This window comes from Leucoraja erinacea, chromosome 16 (genome assembly GCF_028641065.1).
Source record: "Leucoraja erinacea ecotype New England chromosome 16, Leri_hhj_1, whole genome shotgun sequence".
Taxonomy (NCBI): domain Eukaryota; kingdom Metazoa; phylum Chordata; class Chondrichthyes; order Rajiformes; family Rajidae; genus Leucoraja; species Leucoraja erinaceus.
In genome coordinates this window covers 24,366,409-24,389,017 of record NC_073392.1, presented here as the reverse complement: position 1 = coordinate 24,389,017, position 22,609 = coordinate 24,366,409, and the positions used below count along the sequence as shown (strand labels likewise).

Below are 22,609 nucleotides of genomic sequence, written 5' to 3'. Positions count from 1 at the left end.
TGCCTATCTTCGGTTTAAACCAGTTCCTTCCCACACACTCTGTGTGAGGCCGTTGCCCCTCAGGCTGTTCTGAATTTTCCCGTTACCCCACCATGGGCGGGCGAGGCTGTGGGCAGAGCTCGCCCGGAGACCCCTCTCTGTGCCCGCCCGCCCGCCCCGCCCGGTCCCTGGACCCGAAACTGCTAACCCCACCCCTCGGGCTCCGCCACCGGTCCCCCGCCCCCTCCCTCTGTCCCTCCCCATCTCCCCTCACTGCCCTGCCCAGGGTATCCCGCCCCCCCCCCCCCCCCCCCCCATGCCCGCTCCTCCCCTCTCCCCCTCCCCCGGACAAGGCGGGGACCAATGTGCGGCGGTGGGCGGGCCGGGCCGGCCGGGCGGCCACAGATAAGCCGTTCGCCGCCGGGAGCGGGCGTCTGATGGGGAGGCGGCCTTCACTCGACACTCGCGCTCGGCTCTGCTGCCGCCGCTGCCGCTGCCGCTGCCCCGCTCCCGGCGCCCCGCGTCCATGAGATTCTTCCGCCTAACCTTCAAGTGTTTCGTCGACTGTTTCTGAAGCCGCCGAGACCGCGCCGCCATCGCACCATGCGCTCCGCGTCCCCTCCGCCCCCGGGTAGGTCACCCCGACACCCCCCCCCCCCCCCCCATCCCGACCACCCTCCCCCCCATCCCCGACCCCCCCCCATCCATCGACCCCCCCCCCTGATCCCCGATCCCCCGCCCCCCCGATCCTCCCCCCCCCCCCCCCGACCCCGACCCTTCCCCCCCGACCCCCCCCCCCCTCCACCCCGACCCCCCCCCCATCCACGACCCCCCCCCCATCCCCCGACCCCCCATCCACCCCCCCCCTCCCCGATCCCCCCCCCCCCCGATCCCCCCCCCCCCCCCCCCCCCATCCACGACCACCCCCCCTCATCCCCGACCCCCCCCATTCACGACCACCCCCCCCCTCCCTCCCTCATCCCCCTCACCCTCACCCTCCTCATTCCCAATGCCTGTCGCCCCGGGTAGGTCTCCCCTCCCACACACCCTCTCCCTCACATCTCTCTCCCTCCCCCGCTCCCTCCTCTACCCCCCCCCCCCCTCTCTCCGCCGCCGCCGCGTCCTGGTTATGGGAGCAGGGAAGCGCGGCACATGCGGAGAGGGAGAGGGGAAGATGATGAGGGGGGGGGGGGGGGTAGATCGGGGGAGAGGAAAAGGGGATGGAGGGAGCGGGGAGGTAGGGGGTGGGGGGAGGGAGATCGAGGGAGCGCGGCGCCGGCTCTAGGCTCTGTGCTGCGCCGGCTGGGTCCGCTCCGGTCCCGGCGCCTCTACGCTCGGTGCCCCGCTCGGTCTGACAGCCCCCGGCCGGCGTTGATTCCGCGATCTCCCCCCCCGACCCCTCGCCGCACCGCCGTCTGCCCCCCCCCCCCCCCCCCCCTCCCCTCCTCCCCGCCATTACTGTGACCTCTCTCTCTCACGCCATCTACCCCCTCTCTCTCCACCCCCCCCCTTGTCGCCCCTCTCCCCCCACCTCTCCTCCCAATCTCACTCCATCCACCCCCCCCTTCCTCCTCCCCTCCCCCCTCGCTTTCTCTCTCTCACCTGGTCTCCCCTCTTTCTCCCCAACACCACCCCCTTGTCACATCCTCTCCCTCTCCCTCCCTCCCTCGCTCCCCCTCCCTCCCTTCCTCTCTCCACTCTCTCATCCCAATACCATACCCCCTTTCCCTTCCTCCCACCACCCATCCCCAATACCTGTAGACAAGGTAATGAAGAAGGTGTTTGGTGGGGGTTACCTTTATGGGTCGGGGCATTGAGTTGGGCCATCTTGTTTTAGCTGTACCAGTGGTTGGCGAGGCAACACTTGTGGGTGATGGGACGGTGTAGAGGGAGCTTCACTCTGTGTCTGACCCCAGGGGTGTGTAGCTGGTAGAGCAGCTGCCTCACAGCGCCAGAGACCCGGGCTTGATCCTGACCTCAGGTGCTGTCTGTGTGGAGTTTGCACGTTCTCCCTGTGACCCCGTGGGTCTCGTCCGGGTGTTTCAATTTCAACCCCCATCCCAGAGATGTGCGGGTTTGTAGGTTAATCGGCCCTCTGTAAATTGCCCCTAGTGTGTAGGGAGTGGATGAGAAAGTGGGACAACATAGAACTAGTGTGAACGGGTGATCGATGGTCAGCATGGGCCGAAGTGCCTGATTCCATGTTTGAACTATTTAGATAGGTACATGGATAAGAAAAGTTTGAAGGGCTATGGGTCAAATACTGGCAAATGGGACTAGCTTGGATGTGTCATCTGGGTCGGCATGGTTGAGCTGTGCCGAATGGCCAGTTTCCGTGCTGTCCGTGGATGTTCCTTCAGGAAAGGTTCATGAGATATTCAACAAATGTGCCCTAAATTGTGAATGGTTTAAGGACTGACTGAGGAGGGAGGTCTTAGAAACCTAGAAACAGAGAAAATAGGTGCAGGAGTAGGCCATTCGGCCCTTCGAGCCAGCACCGCCATTCAATATGATCATGGCTGATCATCCAGAATCAGTACCCCGTTCCTGCTTTTTTCCCCCATATGCCTTGATTCCGTTTGCCCTAAGAGCCACATCCAACTCTCTATTGAATACTTCCAGTGAATTGGCCTCCACTGCCTTCTGTGGCAGGGAATTCCACATTGGTGCAGGAGGGTAGGAGGGACATGGAGGAGAGGGGCAGGAGGAAGGAAAGGGAGAGATCTGTGCTCATTTGTCATTTGGATCCAAATCTTGGTGCCCCTACCAATGTGACATTTAAAGGCATCTGGGCAGGTGGGGAAATGGAGGGGGAAGGTTTAGAGGGATATGGGCACAACACAAGTAAATGGGGCTAGCTTAGTCAAACAACATGGAGGGCATGGACATGTTGGACTGAAATGCTGTTTAACTTCATGACTTGCACACACGTTTGCACTCTCACAGACTTGCACAGATACATGCAGTCAGAATTGAGGGATGGGGCCAATGTGCAAGATTATCTCCCCTCCCCCTCTTCCCACAGATCCTTTCCATTGAGAAACACAGGCAGCTCCCTCCCGCAGGTCTTGCCCGACCCCTCCACCTCTCCTCACCTACCCTGCTGTTCCCCAGCCTACCACCTCGCTGTGTCTCACCTTGGGTTCAGTAGCCAACACCCCTCACTCTCTTCCCACGTCTCCTCCCGACCAGTAGTGGGACAGGTTGCTCTACATCCATTATCTCCACAGCAGTCACAGTTTTTAAATAAATCCACCAGATCTTCTCACCGCCGCCTCTAATCCATTCACACCTACCAGTCCATTGCAATGGATGAAGAAGCAAGGAACTGCAGAAGCTGGTTGATACACAAAAGGACACAAAGTGCTGGAGTAACTCAGCGGGTCAGGCAGCATCTCTGGAGAACATGGATAGGTGACGTTTTGGGTCGAGACCCTTCTTCAGATCCTGAAATGGATACTGCTTTCTGAACTCTCATGGAACATAGAACAGTACAGCACAAGAACAGACCCTTCGGTCCGCAAGGTCTGTGCCGAACATGATCCCAAGAACATCACTTATTTCCCTTCTCAGAACCCTTAACTGTCCATTCCCAGCTTATCCGTGTGCCTATCCAAAAGCCACAATTGTATCTTCCTCCACCACCACCCCAGGCTATGTAAACAAAAATGCATAATGCATCTCTTTGAAACTTTGCCCCTCTCACTGAAAGTTATGCCCTCTATAATTAGATTTTCCCACCCTGGTAAAAAGATTCAGTCTACCCTATCCATACCACTCATAATTTTATATACAGTCACGAGAGATATTTAGGGGCGGTGCACAGTGGTGCAGCAGTAGAGTTGCTGCCTTACAGCACCAGAGACCCGGGTTTGGTCCTGACTATGGATGCTGTCTGTGAGTTTGTACGTTCTCCCCGTGACTGTGTGGCTTTTCTCCGGGTGCTCAGGTTCCCTCCCACACTCCAAAGACGTACAGGTTTGTAGGTTAATTGACTTTGGTAAAGATTGTAAATTGTCCTTTGTATGTCGAATAGTGCTAGTGTAGTGGTGGTCGGCATGGACTCGATGGGCTGAAGGGACAGTTTCCGCTTTGTATCTCAAAATTAAAATTATCAAAATGAAATATTTGAAGGACAACATGAACAGCCCCCAGTTTCTCCAGACTGGCCACAGAACCAAAGCAGGAATTATTTCAGTAAATCTGAGCTACAGGGAGAGATTGGGCAGGCTAGGGCTTTATTCTTTGGAGCGCAGGTGCTCTTAATCATGAGGGGAATAGATAGGGTGAATGCAGAGTAGGAGAATCAAGAACCAGGGCATATAGGTTTAAGGTGAGAGGGGATAGAAATAATAGGAACCTGAGAGGTAACTTTCACACAGAGGGTGGTGTGTGTATGGAATGAGCTGCCAGAGGAGGTAGTTAAGGCAGGTACAATAATATTTAAAAGATATTTGGAGTGGTGCATAGATGGGAAAGGCTTAGAGGGGTATGAGCTAAACCCGGGCATATGGGTCGAGCTTAGATAGTCGTGGTTGAGTTTGGCCAAAGGGCTGTTTCCCTGCTGTATGACCATCTCTCCTGAGGTCTGGTGCCCGGGACTGGACACCAGACCTGCGGGCACAGCAATATTCATACCAGCAGGTCCTTGCACATCGTCCTATTGAACACCATCTGCCACCTGCCTGCCCATTTCACTGTACTCCCTGCATCTCCTTGAGATCGTTCACTATACTCTATCTTCTTCTTCCTCCTAGGCAGTCCCTCAGGATCGAGGACAAGTTGCTTCCAGCCCAGTTCCGTCAGCTCTGAGGCGACTGTGCCCATAGTGGAACCTGCGGACTCCTGTACAGGTGGGCCGGGGTTGCATGTCGCGGTGGGTGGGCGGGCGGTCAGGTGCATGGTGTGGGAGTTTGCACGTTCTCCCTGTGACTGCGTGGGTTTTCTCTGGGTGCCACCGTTTCCTTCTACACTTGGAATATATGCAGGTTTATAGGTTAATTGGCTTTGGTAAAAATTGCAAATTGTCCCAAGTGTGTAGAATTGTCCTAGTGCATGGGGATCGCTGGTAGTTGTAGACTCGATGGGCCGAAGGGCCTGATTCCACGCTGTATCTCTAAACTCTAAAGTCCATGTCAGAATTACACTATTCAGCCCATCTAGTCTACCCTGCTATTCATTCATGGCTGATCTACCTTTCCCTCTCATCACCATTCTCCTGCCTTCTCCCTGTAACCTTTGCCACTCTTACCCATCAATAATCCATCAATCTCTGTTTTAAAAATACCCAATGACTTGGCCTCCCCGTCTGTGGCAATGAATTCCACAGATTCACAACCTTCTGGCTAAAGAAATTCCTCCTCATCTCTTTTCTAATGGTACGGCCTTTTCATTAGAGGCTGTGCCCTCTGGTCCTAGACTCTCCCACTAGTGGAAATATCCTCTCCATATCCAATCTATCTAGGCCTTTCACTATTCAGTAAGTTTCTATGAGGTCCTCCCTCATCCTGTGCTGGCTCTAAGGGCCGAATGGCCTACACCTCCATCTATTTTCTATGTTTCTATCCCACCTGAATGCTCCTTCTGCCCTTTGAGGGAGTCCCAGGAGTATTGACACTCAATAGACAGGGATGTGAATGTAATGGACGCCCGGTGCTGGGGACAATTCTCTGATGTAGGCTCACTTATCCCTCCTTCATTTCATTTCCTCAGAGAACAATTACAGCACAGAAGCAGGCCATTCAACCCATCACGTCTGTGCTAACTCTCTACCAGAGTCGCCCATTGGTTCCACCCCAATCCCTTCTCCATGATCATGTTCCCTCTCCCGTAGTCACAGAGCTGTACAGCATGGAATCAGGCCCTTTGGCCCACCTTGTCAATGCCCACCAAGTTGACACAATGGGCCCACATCCCTCTAAACTCATCCTAGCCATATATCTGTCCTAATATCTTTTAAAAATCATAATTGTATCCACTTCTACAACTTTCTCTGGCAAAATACCCACCACCCTCAGATTCATATTAAATCTTTCCCCTCTCACCTTGAACCTGTGTCCTTGATTCCCCTCCCCTGAGTAAAAGACTCTGTGCATTCAGCCTAACTATTCCCCTCAAGATCTTACACAGCTCTATAAGATCACCCCTCAGCCTCCTTCATTCCAAGGAATAAAGTCCTAGTCTGCCCAACCTCTCCCTGTAACTCAAGCCCTCGAGTCCTGGCAACATCCTCGAACATCTCCCTGCACCTTTTCCAGATTAACAACATCCTTCCTATAACAGGGTGACCGAAACTGAACACAATACTCCAACTGTGGCCTCACCACTGTCCTGTACAGCTGTAATATAACATACCAACTTCTATAATTCTATGCTGTGCTGATTCTTGACCACCCTATCTACCTGTGAAGGTAGACAGAAATGCTGGAGAAACACAGCAGGTGAGGCAGCATCTATGGAGCAAAGGAATAGGTGACGTTTCGGATCGAGACCCTTCTTCAGACTCGGTCTGAAGAAGGGTCTCGACCCGAAACATCACCGAGTCCTTTGCTCCATAGATGCTGTCTCACCCACTGAGTTTCTCCAGCATTTTTGTCCACCTTTGATTTTTCCAGCATCTGCAGTTCTTTCTTAAACACTAGCTACCTGTGACATGACTTTCAAGGAACCATGTACCTGTACTAGATCACTCTGCTCTGTAACACTCCCTAGAGGGCATCAGGTCCACCTGCTGTGCCTGTAGATTGGGTGGAATGTTCCGGAGAGGCTCGAGTTGGTGTGCCGTGCCCGTAGGTTGGGTGGAATGTTCCGGAGGGGCTCGGGTCGACCTGTCGTGCCGGTCAGTGAGCGGATGTGTTTTACAGGTGGGTACGGATGTACCGCTGCCCCAGAACCGGAACCGGTCGAGTTGGTGGTGGACCCGGAGTCCGGCCCTGAGGACAAGTCGGTGCTCACCCCCCTCGTCACCAATGGTTGCATCAAATACCCGGGGGTGGAGCGGGAGACCTGGACGCGCCAGATGGACTTCATCATGTCCTGTGTCGGCTTTGCCGTGGGATTGGGCAACATTTGGAGGTTTCCCTACCTGTGTTACAAGAACGGAGGTGGTGAGTACCGTCCTGGCACAGCCTGCAGCCGGCTCTGACTACACCTCACTGCAGTCCGGTGATTTGATGAGGCCTTACCTGGAATATTGTGCTCAGTTCTGGTCACCTTGCTACAGCAAAGATGTCAGTCAGCTGCAAAGAGAGGGGAAGGATTTTTACGAGCACATTGCTATGACTCAAGGGCCTGAGCTACAGGGAGAGGTTGGGCAGGCTAGGGCGTTATTCCTAGGAGCGCAGGAGGCTGAGGGTGATCATATAGAGGTGTACATAATCATGATGGGAATAGATGGGGTGAATGCGCAGAGTGTAGATACAGGTGTTGGTTTACAAAATAGGCCCAAAGTGCTGGATTAATTCAGCACGACATGCAGCATCTCTGGAGAACATGGACAGGTGGCATTTTGGGCCGGGACCCTCTTACAGAACTGAGTCTAAAATTGCAGAGGGAGGGAAGATGGCAATTGTTTGGTAAATTAGTCAACAACATGGAAAGCTCCTGGCTGCTGGCTCACCCACCAATCCCAGTGCCCTTGTCTGGACCATTAGAGCTTGAGTTACAGGGAGGGGTTGGATAGGCTGGGACTTTGTTCTCTGGAGTGTAGGGGGCTGGTGGGTGGTCTTATTGAGGTGTACAAGGGGCCCGGATAAAGTAAACACTCACACTTTTCCCCACAGGGTAGAGGATTCTAAAACTAGAGGGCACAGGATTAGGGTGAGAAGGGAGAGGTTTAAGAGGGACGTCAGGGGAACGAGCTGCCAGAGGAAGCCATAGAAGTGGGTGCAATTATAGCCTTTAATAGACATTTGGACAGATACATGGATAGGGAGGGTTTAGAGGGATATGGACCAAATGCAGGCACATGGGGCGAGCCCAGAGTGGTAATTTGGTCGGCATGGACAAGATGTGCTAAAGGGCCTGTTTCCCTGCCATATGACTCCCCTCACCCCCAAATGAACAGCTGAGGGTGAAGGACAAAGATGGTAGGTTTAGGGATCCCTGTCTCTGAAGTAAGAATCAAGAGTGTTTTATTGCCATATGTCCCAGGTAGAACAATGAAATTCTTACTTGCAGCAGCACAGCAGAATATTTAAACATAGGACACTGGAAACAATATAATAAATGAGAAAAAAGTTTAGTGTATGTATATACTCGCGCGCACACACACACACACACACACACACACACACACACACACACACACACACACACACACACACACACACACACACACACCCACACACACACACACACACACACACACACACACACACACACACACACACACACACACACACCCGCACACACACACACACACACACCCGCACACACACACACACCCGCACCCACACACACACACACACACACCCGCACACACACACACACACCCCACCTCACACACACACACACACACACACTCACACACACACACACCCACACACACACACACACACACACACACACACACACACACACACACACACACACACACACACACACACACACACACACACACACACACACCCGCACACCCACACACACCCACACACACACACACACACACACGCACACACACCCGCACACACACACACACATACACACACACACACACACACACACACACACACACACACACACACACACACACACACACACACACACACACACACACACACACCCGCACACACACACACACACCCACACACACCCACACACACACACCCCCACACACACACACCCACACACACCCACACACACACACACACACACACACACACACACACCCGCACACACACACACACACACACACACACACACACACACACACACACACACACACACACACACACACACACACACACACACACACACACACACACACACACACACCCGCACACACACACACACACACACACACACACACACACACACACACACACACACACACACACACACACACACACACACACACACACACACACATCACTTCACTCCAGAGATGCTGCCTGTCTTGCTGAGTTACTCCAGAATTTTGTATCTATATTCGATTTACACACACACACCCGCACACATAAAAAATAAACAAACAATCATAGTACAATAATAGTCTGTGGAGTTCTGAGATTGGAGGTTGTAAAGTTAAATAGTCTGATGGGTTAGGGGAAACCAAGTAAGATAAAGGAGAATGCGAGGATATTGTATGGATCTATGTGAAGCATGAAGGTATGCAGGGAGAGAGAGAGAGAGAGTCCCTGTGACCCGCAGGAGAAGGGGAGATACGGGCCGCGGACAGGCAGAGGGGATGACTAAAGTGGCATCTTGTTCAGAGCAGAATCCTCCAATGACAGTGTTACGTGTAGCCTGACGTCACTCCCTGCCTCCTGCTGTCGAGTGGAATGAATAATTGAACAGAGTGAGGCTGCAGAGAGCCCTTGTTAGTGAGCAGTGGGAGTAAGCAGCGTGCACACAAACTGGCCTCCTTTGTCCTTTAGCGATGTTCACGAGGCATGTGGACGTGCAACCTTGCCGTGTTTTGATGGCCGCTGGAACCGTGCTCTCTGCAACCACATCCCAACGCTCCCACACTGCTCACAAAATGCTGGCCTCTCTCCTAGTGTTATAGAGACACAGGCATGCATAGAGCCAGCCCCTTGGTCCACGGTGCCTGTACCGGCCATCTGCACTAATCCTGGAGAACATAGACAGGCGACATTTCGGGTCAAGACCCTTCTTCAGACTCAACCCAGAACGACACCTGTCCACGTTCTCCAGAGATGTTTTCCGACCCGCTGAGTTACTCCAGCACTGTGTCCTTTTGTGTATTAACGAGCATCTGCAGTTCTTTGTCCCTACATCTGCACTAATCCCATTGAGTTTTACCTCCGTGATTCAAGTCCGGTTCAGCTACTGAGATGCTGTGAGTCTCAGCCTACATCACCCCCTCAGGCACTGCGTCCTGACCAACCACCCTCTTGGGGGGTGGAGTGGCGGAGGCGGGGGGGGCCTTCTTCAGCTCCCCCTGTACTCATGTACACTATGTTTACATAGAAATTACACAGATAAAGGTCTTGGAGCAGGCGACAATAATAAATAACATCCCTCCCCCGCAAGGATATGGATCAGTTTCAATTCTGTTTCAGGTTAGTTTATTGTCATGTGTACCAAGGGGCACTGAAAAGCTTTTGTTGCGTGCTATCCAGTCAACAGAAAGACAATACATGATTACAATCGAGCCATTTACAGTGTATAGACGCTAGGGAAATGAATCAGGTGCAGGTTGAGGGGATTAGTTTAACCTGGCATCATGTTCAGCACTGACATTGTGGGCCGAAGGGCCTGTTGTAGTGTTCTATTAGAGGATGTGAGCAGACACTTGGAGCCACAGTCGCTGGTGAATCGAGGTGGAGCCACGCGGGAGGACACAGGCAGCCATTATCTGTACTGCCTCGTCAGCACAACTCTCACCTCCCACAGATCCACATCAGCCTGGCCTCCACGGCACATAGTTCTGCAGTGAGACAGCTCCGCGTGCAGGCTCCTGGTCCCAGAGTTAGTTTAAAGACACGGCACAGAAACAGGCCCTTCAGCCCATCGAGTCTACACCGACAACTGACCACCCGTTCACTCTTGTTCAATATTATCCCACTTTCACACCCACTCCCTACACACTAGGGGCATCTTAGAGGGGCCAATTAAAATGGAGCACACGGAATAACCCCACAGGATCACAGGGAAACTCCACACAGACACCACCGGAGGTCAGGATGGAACCTGGGGCCTCTGGTGCTGAGGCAGCAGCTTTACTAGTAGTCATTGACATCACCAGCCTCTGGCACAGGCACACAATGGGCTTCTGACTCAGCCATACCTTGCCCACTTCAGAGATACAACCTCCTGCCACAGCTGTCACCTGCTCTGAGCATACACAAGGTAGACAGTCACAACCTTTCTCCCAGGGTGGAAATGTCAGACGAGAGGCCATTGCATTAAAGTGAGGAGCATAGTTTAAAGGAGATGTGCAGTTATTTTACACAGATGGTGGTGGGGGCCTGCAACACACTGTCGAGTGGTGGTGGAGGCAGATGGGATGGTGGTGTATTTGAGAGGTTTAATGGATGTGCAGGGAATGGAGGGATAAGGATCACATGCAGGCAAAGGAGATGAGTTTGACGGCATCATGTTTGAAACAGAAACTTGGGCTGAACTTGCCCCACACGTCTCCTTTAAACTGTCCATCTCACATTAAAGCTATGCCTTTATGTCTCCTGCATTCCACCCTGTGTGAAACGTTTCCTCCTCAGCCTGTGTGCTAACAATGAACTTTGCTATTGACTTAGACAGGACCCTGCCCTGTTTCTGTGTTGGGATTTACTTAGAGTCACACAGCACAGGATCAGGCCCAACCCGTCCACGCCAACCACAACGCCCAGTCTAAGCTGCCCGCACAACGCTCTGAACCGTCCCTATGTATGCACCTGTCCAAATGTCTTTTAAATGTTACTGTACCTGCCTCACCTACCTCCTCTGGCAGCTCGTTCCATACACCCACCATCCTCAGTGTAAAAATCAGTTGCCCCTCGAGTTCCTATGAAGCCTTCGACTGCTCCAGGGAAGGTGCTGGACAGAGTGAAGAAGAGTTTCATCAGGATATTGCCAGGACTCGAGGGGCTGAAGTTATAGTCAGGTTTATTGTCATAAGTTCTTGTACGGTGAGATCCAGGCCTGCTGCCGCATCACCGGCTCAGACACACACACACACACAGACACACACACACATTGACACACACACACAGACACACACACTGACACACACACACAGACACACACACACACACACACACACACACACAGACACATACACACAGACACACACACACAGACACATACAGACACACACAGACACACACTGACACACACACACACACACACACACACACTGACACACACACACACAGACACAGACATACACAGAGAGACACACACACAAACACACACACACACAAACACACACACACACACAAAAGACAGACACACACACAGCCACACACACACACAGACACAGACACATACACACACAGACACAGACACACACACAGACACACACACACACACACACACACAGACACACACACAGACACACACACACAGACACACACACACACACACACAGACACACACACAGACACACACACACAGACACACACACACACACACACACACACAGACACACACAGACACACACACACAGACACATACACAGACACATTGTACATAACATAAGAGGTTGGGCAGCTTTGGACTTTATTCCTTGGAGCTGGACTTTATCTTGCACTAAACATTGTTCCCTTTATCCTGTATCTGTACACTGTGGATGGCTTGATTGTAATCATGTATAGTCTGAGTGGATAGCAAGCAACAAAAAGGTTTTCACTACCTTGGTACACGTGACAATAAACTAAACCTAACCAAACATGGACCGAGCTGCCAATGGAGGTAGTTTTGTAGGGACAATAACAACATTTTAAAGCACACAAAATGCCGGAGTAACTCAGTGGATCAGGCGGCATCTTTGGAGAACATGGATAGGTGGCACTTCGGGTCAGGAACCTTCTTGAGACTGATCCATCCCGACCCGAAACATGACCTGCCCATGTTCTCCAGAGATGCTGTCTGACCCACTGGGTTACTCCAGCACTTTGTGTCTTTTGTGTAAACCAGCATCTGCAGTTCCTTGTTTCCGCATTTACAAGCTGCTGATTCAGATGGGAGATGCTCAGCTGGGTACCTTGGTTGGCATGGAGGACCTGTTTCTGTGTGGGCCGTGTGACAAGTGAGTGGTGGGGGTCTGACCACATGGTCAGGGTGGGGGGGGGGGGGGGGGGGGGGTCATTGAGGATCTGGAGGGAGATTGTAATTGGGAAGTTGGGGGGGAGCATTCGAGGATGGACTCGATGGGCTGACAGGCATCCTTGCCGGGCTCTGGGTGTTGAGGGGGATGCCTGGTTACTGCCTGCCAGGGAGAGCATGTATCTGTACCGGGCACGGGGACGGGTTAGTGTGAGGGACGATGTAGTGGGGATGACTGTGTAGGGGTCCTGATGCAGAGCCCCTGGCCCCTGTCGGGAGGGCTTGGGGGGGGGGGGGGGGTGATGGGTTAGTGGGGTGGGGGTGGGGGTAGATGGGGTGGGGGTGGGAGGTTAGGGGTAGATGGGGTGGGGGTGGGGGTTGGGGTTATGGGTTAGTGGGGTGGGGTGGGGGTGGGGGGTTAGTGGGGTGGGGGTGGGGGGTTAGATGGGGTGGGGGGAGGGGTTGATGGGGTGGGGTGGGAGGTTAGTGGGGTGGGGGTGGGGGGTAGGGGGGGGTGGGGGGTAGATGGGGTGGGGGGGAGCAGGCAGTCCGCGGCTCTGCATTAATTCAGCTCACAGCTGCCTGCGTCAGACCCAGCCCTCGTGACTGCCGTCAGCTGTGACGCATTGCTCTCGGTAATCCCAGAGGAAGCTAATCCTCCCAGACCTCTGCGTCTCAGTCACTCCTCCTCCCTTCCCCACCACTGCGGGGGGCAGCTGCACCATCCACCATCACTCACTGCCACCCCCACATCAGGCCCACGACCCTCCCACTCACACAGAGCCTCTCTCCATCCCCCAGGGGAGAGGCTCGTGAAACTGGAGGGCAGGCTCATGTTTATTATTGTCACTTGTATCGAGGTATAGTGATACACTTTGTTTTGTATGCTGTCCAAACAGGTCAGATATTACTAGACATAAATACTATCAAGTGAAACTCACGTACAACAGGTAGAGCAAAGAGAAACATACAGAGTGCAGAATATAGTTCTCAGCATTGTTGCTCACCAGTTTCAGAGACAAAGTCCAATGTCCGCAATGGGGTCGAGGTGATTCGGACAGCACCCTAGTTTACGGAAAGACCATTCAAAAGCTTGATAATAGAGGGGAAGAAGCTGTTCCTGAGGCTGGTGGTGCGAGTTTTCAAGCTTCTGTACCTTCTGCCGGACGGGAGCGGTGAGAAGAAGGAATGACCGGGGTGGGACAAGTCTTTGATGATTTTGGCACATGATTAAAGTGAGTGGGGAGAGATTTAAGAGGGACCTCAGGGGCAACTTTTTCACTCGGAGGGTAGTCCATACCTGGAACGAGCTGCCTGGGGAAGCTGTAGGAGTGGAGACAATTCTGACTTTTAAACAACATTTGAACAGATAAATGAATATATATTAGAGGGATTTGGCCAAATGCAGGCAAATAAAACTTGCATTGTTTGCCAAGCTCTGTGACTATCCCTTGTCACACTCTCAGAACAGAGGTCAGGCACAGAGTGACACTCCCTCTACACACCCGGGAGTTACTGGGAATGTACAGGTGGAGTGGAGAAGATGTTTGGATTTATTTTTGTGGCACAGTGAATTTTAATTGGTGTTGGCAGGGGCTTGGAAGCTCTCCTTCCTGTGCTGTGGGTTGGAGCTGGGATACGTGATCATGGGGTGAGTGAGGAGGAGAGGCAAGAGTCGAGAGTGTTTAATTGTCATCTGTATCGGCAATGGGACAATGAAATTCTTACTTGCTGTAGTATAACAGGCCTGTTAGCACAATAACACACAGATAAATATATAGTAATCAATAATACAATAAATTGTTAGCTGTAATAGTAGGGAACCATACTCACACACGCACTCACACACACACATTCTCCCTCGCTCTCTCTTCCACATGCATACTCTCTTACACATGCTTAAACATAGGCTCTCTCTGTCACATACACACGCTCTCTCACACTCACACACACTCACGCACGCACACACACACACGCACACACACGCACGCACACACACACACGCACACAGCCACCTCTCACTCACACACTCACACACTCTCACCCACACTCATCCACTCTCTCTCACACACACTCTCTCTCACACACACGTGTGCACTCTCACACGCAGTGAGACCGGGACGTTTGAGTAGTCATGTATGTACATTCGCACCGGCGTGCTCTCCCACACCAGCTCACACGCACCACTGCAGCTGCAGCAACGCAGGCAGTGATGCAGTTTGCACGGCAGCAGTTTGCCTGCAGTGGGACGTGAGCAGAAATCCTGACTCGCTTCTGAGCTAAGGTGCCTGCGAGTGTTCAGAGCATGGGCCGACCCCTGACCCCTGACCCTCGCCCCCAGACCCTGCCTGGTCCAGGCATCCAGTGGCCGCTGTGTGTCAGACACCCAAACACAGAGCAGGCTGGATGCAGCAGTACAGGAAGGGGTGAGACTCCGACTGCGACCGACCTCCCACACTGCACCACATTCATCGCATGCACTGCAGTAACGCAGCCCTGCCACCCGCAGCTCGTGATGGTAATAAATACCTCACACGCTTCACTGGTCTCCTTGCAGCTGCCCTTCACTGACACACACTCACTGCCTGGCCCCCTCTCTCTCCTCTGCTTCCCTCTCTTTCTCTCTCTCTCTCTCTGTTTCTCTCCTCTGTCCGTCTCTCTCATGTTTCTCTCACCTTTTCCCTTTCCCTGTTTCTCTCTCACTCTCTGCCTCTCTCTCTTTCTATCTCTCTGTCTGTCTCTCTGTCTGTCTCTGTGTGTGTCTCTCTCTCTCTCTCTCTCTGACTCCCTACCTCTCTCTTTCTCTCTCACAATTCCCCACTCATCCCCCATCCTCTACACAGCCCCATCACACGACCAGTGTCGTATAGAAACCTGGGGGGGGGCAACTTTTTCACACAGAGGGTATATGGAACAAGCTGCTAGAACAGTTAGTTGAGGCAGGTACAGTATCAACATTTAAAAGACACTTAGACAAATACATGGATAGGAAACATTGAGAAGAATATGGCCAAAAGTGGGCAGGTGGGACTAACGTGGATGTGGGCATCTTAGTTGGCATTGGGGATTTGGGCCGAAGGGCCTGTTTCTGTGCTGCATTTAACTTTATGTCAAGTCACATGGAGAGGGTGTAGGTCACAACCAGGAGGTCAGTACCCATCACTCACACAGTCTCCGTCTCCCAGTATTCCCCATTAAATCTCCCAGCTCCAGAGATGGTGTGACCTCTGTCCCCAGTACGGCCCCTCCCTCAGTAGTGCTGCCAGTGCGGGGTGGGGGTGGGGGGTCAGTGGGGGTGACTCCACTCTCGGATGACCTGGACCAGGTTTAGGTGCAGGGATGTGGGTCATGGGTCACCGTGATCCTCACCTGAATCTCCACCGGCCGAGGCTTTATCATCAGCGATTCTGCTGGATTACAACAGGAGATAAATCCTCTGAGACGATTATTTGCAGCTTTACTAAATTAAAAATCAAATGGCAGCAGAGGATTTGATATTAAAATGCGCCACTCAAATATCGGTCAGTGAAACCCTTACCTTGTGCCTTGGCCCCCGTGGTCAGTCGTGGTCAGTACCGTCAGAAGCTGGCTGGACATTCCTGCCTCATCCTTCTGCTGTGGCATCAGTTGAGTCTTCCCTCACCTGGAGCCAGGTACCTCTCGCTTAATTCTGGACATCACCGCCAGGACCAGCATTTTTTATGTTCAGATTTATTATTGTCACGAGTACCGAGGTACAGTGTAAAGCTTTGTTTTGCAAGCTACCCAGATAGATCAGATAATGCTGCACATAAATACAACAGTATTCAAACTCAAGTACAATGGGCAGAGCAATGTGGAAGATACAGATTGCAGAATACAGTTCTCGGCATTTGTTTAGTTTGGTTTTGCGATACAGCGCAGAAACAGGCCCTTTGGCGCACTGGGTCCGCGCCGACCAGCGATCCCTATATATCCTACACCCACTAGGGATAATTTTTACATTTACCAAGCCAATTAACCTACACACTTGGACGTGTTTGGAATGTGGGAGGAAACCGAGGAAAACGCACGCAGGTCACAGGGAGAATGTACAAACTCCATTGAGACAGCACCCGTAGTCAGGATCGAACCCGGGTCTCTGGTGCTGCATTCGCTGCAGGGCAGCAATTTTACTGCTGCGCCCCCGTGCCGCCCTGTCGCATTGTCATGCACCAGTTCTAAAGACAAAGTCCAATGTCTGCAATGGGGTAGAGGTGAATCGAACAGTGCCCTAGCTTATGGAGGGTCTGTTCAGAAGGTTGATAACAGAGGGGAAGAAGCTGTTACTGAGTCTGGTGGTGTACACCTTCAAGCTTCTGAACCATCTGTCAGACAGGAGCGGGGAGAAGAGGGTATGGCAGGGGTGAGACAAGACTTTGATGATGTTGGCTGCTTTCCCGAGGCAGCGTGAAGTGTAGATGGAGTCGATGGTGGGGAGTCTGGTCTGTGTGATGGACTGGGCTACATCCACAACTCGCGGTGGTTTCCGCTGGTGAGAATTGATTGCATCACTAATTACCCTCGAGAGTGTGTGTGAGTTGCCTCTATGCTATTGGCTTATTGTTGTCATATGTACCGAGATACAGTGAGATACTTTGCATGCTATCCAGTCAAATTATACCATACATGATCACAATCAAAATCTGCAGAGCTGTTATAGCTACTGAGAACTTGCAGATAAAAGAAAAAAGTGTAAGTGCCACAATGAGGTAGATTGGAAGTGTTGATGTGGTTTCATGTCCGTAGCCTCAATGTCGTTGGTCCTGGACAGATTGTTGGTGATGTTTACACCTGGGAACTTGAAGCTCTCGACCATCTCCACTTCACCACCATTGATGCTGATGGGGACAAGTTCCCCACCACCTTCCCTGGTCAATAACTAGTTCCTTCCCCTCACTGACATCGAGGGAGAGATTGTTGTCCTGACACCATGTCACTAAGTTCTTACATAGAGTCACACAGCATGGAAACATGTCCTTCGGACCAAACTGCCCACACCAACCAACATGCCCCATCTACACTAGTCCCACCTGCCTGCATTTGACCCAAATCCCTCTAAACCTGTCCTATCCATGTAGCTGTCTAAATGTTTCTTAAATGTTGCAATAGTAACTGCCATAACTACCTCCTCTGGCAGCACGTTCCACACACACACCAACCTTTGTGTAAATAAGCAACCTCTCAGGTTCCCATTAAATCGTTCTCCTCACCTCACCTTAAACCTATGTTATCTTGTTCTTGATCCCCCTACTCTGGGCAAAAGACTGTGTGTACCCAATCTATTCCTCTCATGATTTGGTACACCTCTGTAAGATTACCCCTAATCCTCCTGCACGGCAAGGTATAAAATCGTAGCCTGCTCAACGTCTCCCTAAACTCAGTCCCTCGAGTCCCGGCAACATCCTCGAAAATCTTCTCTGAACCCTTTCAAGCTTGACAATATCTTTCCTATAACATGGTGACCAGAACTGAACACAATACTCTAAATGTGTCCTCAACACCTCTTATACAACTGCAACATGACCTATATTTGCAACTTCTATATTTAATTCTGTCTCCTGTACTCCATCTCGTCATTGTTTGTGATCCAGTCCACTGCAAACTCGTAGATGGAGTTGGAGCTGAATTTGACCGGACCGTCGGGAGTATTACAGCATCCTTGCGGGCCTGGTCCGAAACGTCACCTGTCCATGTTCTCCAGAGATGCCTCACCCGCTGAGTTACTCCAGCACTTTGTGTCTTTTCCCCACATGTCACTGACATCAGCTCCCAATTTACTCTCCCGAGCTCTGACTAATGTTGTAATCTGCCTTTCCCCAAATAAACTACAGAAACACAGACCTATCCTTATTCATAACTATCTGAAAACTCCCTGTAAGCCAGGCTTGCTTCCCTAGACAAGGACCTACTGGTCCCTCCTTAAATCGGACTGTCCACGTCATTTCGGGAAACCCTTTGGGTACACCTAACAAATTGTGCCTGGTCTAAGCCTCTTGGCATTAAACAAGTCCCAGTTAATAACGAGGAAGTAAAAACCCTGGAGCTTTTGCATAAATCCATAATCTATCTACATATATGGAGGGTGGGGCTGTGGGGTGGTGTGGGGACACACAGGGGTGGGGTGGGGAGAGAGTGGGGCTGTGGGATTAGTGTGGGGACATACAGGGGTGTGGGGAGAGAGTGGGGGCGACATACAGGGGTGTGGGGAGAGAGTGGGGCTGTGGGGACATACAGGGGTGTGGGAATAGTGTGGGGACATACAGGGGTGTGGGGAGGGAGTGGGGCTGTGGGTTTAGTTTTACATGCAGACAATGAGCAGGAATATTAAACGTGCTTGAGGTGAGGGTTCAAGTCTAGCCGGCCGGGAATGAGATTCCTGTTGCGTTGTTGCCTGGATACTGGTGTGTGGCCTCATCGGCGGGAACTAAGCCCACACCCCCTCTCGCTTGCTGTTTCTCCCACTCTCCCCTTTGTAAATGCCCCCCATGTGACGGGGGATTCCCCGGTGCGGAGCTCTCTGTTCCCCCCATCCACCACCTCAAGTTGACCTCCACCCCAGGCAGCGATCACGCCCAGGCCCCGTCTCGGCTGCTCTGGGACCAGTCCTGGTGCGGGTCGCTGCCCCCCTCTCCCCGCCAGCTATAATTGGATTAGAGGCGGCTTTGAATGGAGTGGGGCGGCGGCAGCAGCGTTCCCACGGGAGCGCCTCGCAATGGGCGGGTGTGTCAGACCCCGGCCCCAGCCCGTCTGTGAACGGCTCCACCCCTCCCCCTCCCCGGTCCCCAGCCCGGTCGCAGCCAGCCACCCCCCCCCCCACCCTGCCAGCACCTGTCCAAGCGCCTCCCCCTCCTCTCCTCCATGTTGACCATGATGTCAAATTAAACAAATTCCACAGTTTCAGTTTATTGTCACATATACCGAGGTACAGTGAAACGCCTTTGTTGCGTGCGTGCTAACCAGTCAACGGAAAGATTACATGATTACAATCAAACCATTCACAGTGTATAGGTAGATACATGATAAAGAAATAACATTTTGTACAAGGTAAAGTCCAGGAAAATCCGATCAAAGATAATCCGAGGGTCTCCAGCGATGTAGACGGGAGGTCAGGACCATTCTCCAGTTGTGGTAGAATGGTTCAGTTGCCTGGTTACAGCTGCGAATACATTGTCCCTGGATCTGGAGGTGTGTGTTTTCACATTTCAGTACCTTTTGCCCGAGAGGGGGGGAAGAGGGAGTCTAAATGCCCCTTAATGATAAGACCATAGAGCAGCACAGGAACAGGCCCTTCAGCCCACAATGTCCATGTCAAACATGATGCCCAGTTACACTAATGTCCTCTGTCTGATCGTGATCCACATCCCTCCAATCCCTCTATATCCATGTGCCCAAAAGCCTCTTAAATACCATGTATTATAGGGTGCGGGGGATGGGATGTGTCTAAACCCTGTGCCCTCTGACCCTGTGCTCTCTGACCCCGTGCTCACTGACCCCGTGCTCACTGACCCTGTGCTCACTGACCCTGTGCTCTCTGACCCACATGCTCACTGATCCTGCACTCACGCCTGTCTCTGCTTGCCCTCCCTCTCTGCCAGGAGTCTTCCTCATCCCATACCTGCTGATTGTGTTGGTGGGAGGGATACCAGTCTTTTTCCTGGAGATCGCACTGGGACAGTTCATGAAGCAAGGCGGAGTCGGTGCCTGGAACATTGCACCTCTCTTCAAAGGTGAGTAGCTCACTTGCCTGACACACAGGAGCCCCTGGGGGTGGGGGAGGGTGTATCGGTGGGAGTATGGATGAGTGGCGTTACACTCTACACTGCGTGGTGGCGTGTGAATGGCACCGTGTGTTAATGTGTGGGCTGTCATGTGTCATATTGTGACATGCACCTTGTGCCCACTCCATTTTCACCTTAAACAGGTGTCTAAAGGGACTGGTGGGCAGAAGGATATCTCCCTTATCACCTGGGTAGCGTTTAAAGAAATAACGCATAATAGGAGGCTGAGAGGTGTTCTTATAGAGGTGTATGAGGGGATTAGATAGGGTGAATCCAGTCTTTTACCCAGGGTTGGGGAATCAAGAACCAGAAGACACAGGTTTAAGGTGAGAGGTGAATGATTTATTAGGAACCTGAGGGGCAACGAGCAGCCAGAGGAGTTAGTTGAGGCTGGGACAATAAGAACATTTAAAAGACACTTGGACAGGTACAGGGATAGGAAAGGTTAGAAGGATACGGGCCAAATGTGGGCAGGTGAGACTGAATTATATGGCGCATGTTGGCTGTTTCCGTGCTGTGTGACTCTCATCTTATTTTATTTTTTTATTGTTATTATTGTCAGGTATATTGGGGGACAGTGAAAAGCTTTTTTTATTGCAGGCTATCCAGTCAGTGAAAAGATGATACAATTACAATCCATCCGTCCACCGTGTACAGATACAGGATAAAGGGAATAATGTTTGGTGCAAGATAAAGATAACATGGTCCGATTAAAGATAGCCCGAGGGTCTCCAATGAGGTAGATGGGAGGTCGGGACTCTCCCGTTGGTGATAGGATGGTTCAGTTGCCTGATAATAGCTGGGAAGAAACTTCCCCTGAATCTGGAGGTGTGTGTTTTCACACTTCTGTACCTCTTGCTTGATGGAAGAGGGGAGGAGGAGGTGTCCGGGTGAAACAGGCACTAGATTAAGCTGGTGGTCTTGCCGAGGCAGCATAAAGTGTAGATGGAGTGGATGGAAGGGAATGTTGGTTTGTGTGATGGTCTGGGCTGCGTCCACAACTCTCTGCCTCCCCAGGTCTTGGCTTTGCCTCCATGGTGATTGTCTTCTTCTGCAACACTTACTACATCATGGTGCTTGCCTGGGGCCTCTACTATCTCGTCCACTCCTTCACCAACAACCTGCCCTGGGCCACCTGCGGCAACTCCTGGAACACTCCGGAATGTACCGAGGACTTCCGGCACAGTCAATGCTACAACAGGACCGCCGGCAACTTCAGCGCCGGCTGCCACGAGCTGGCAAACAAACGGTCGCCGCCCATCCCCCCCCCCCCTCCGAGTTCTGGGAGTGAGTCCCCCCACCCATTCCCCCTCCCCCCACCCCCCCCCCCCCCCACACCCATATCCCCCCTCCCCCACACCTCTACTCGCCCCCGCGTCCCACAGACACCCGTGGCTCGTTCCCCCCCCCCACCCCCCCCCCTCCCCCACACCCGCCCCCTCCCCCACACACACCCCCCCCTACACCCGTACCCCCCCCCCCCACACCCCCCCCCCACCCCCCCCCCCACTCCCCCACACCCGTACCCCCTCCCCCACACCCGTACCCCCCCCCCCCACACCCGTAGCCCCCCCCACCCCCGTACCCCCACACCCGTACCCCCTCCCCCACACCCGTACCCCCTCCCCCCACACCCCGTACCCCCCCCCCCCACCCCCACACCCCAGTACCCCCCTCCCCCACACACCCGTACCCCCACACCCCCACACCCAGTAGCCCCCCAGACCCTCCCCCTCCCCCCCACACCCGTACCCCCCACACCCAAACCCCCCCTCCCCCCCCCGTAGAGCCCCATCCCCCACACCCCAAACCCCCCCCCCACACCCCGTAGCCCCCCCTCTACCCCCACACCCCAACCCCCCCCCCCCCCACACCCGTAC

General features: G+C 52.8%; 1 protein-coding gene across 1 annotated transcript in view; it reads left to right on the top strand.

The window, feature by feature from the left end:
• Positions 1 to 342: 342 nt before the first annotated feature.
• The window catches only part of LOC129704644 (sodium- and chloride-dependent creatine transporter 1-like), a 35,182-nt gene continuing 12,915 nt past the window's right edge, over positions 343 to 22,609 (top strand). Inside the window, 6 exon segments of the mRNA XM_055647906.1 lie at positions 343 to 610; positions 4,737 to 4,832; positions 6,843 to 7,085; positions 20,547 to 20,678; positions 21,747 to 22,003; positions 22,006 to 22,016. Of these exon segments, the coding sequence (XP_055503881.1) occupies positions 583 to 610; positions 4,737 to 4,832; positions 6,843 to 7,085; positions 20,547 to 20,678; positions 21,747 to 22,003; positions 22,006 to 22,016 (767 nt within the window). The 5' untranslated portion in view covers positions 343 to 582.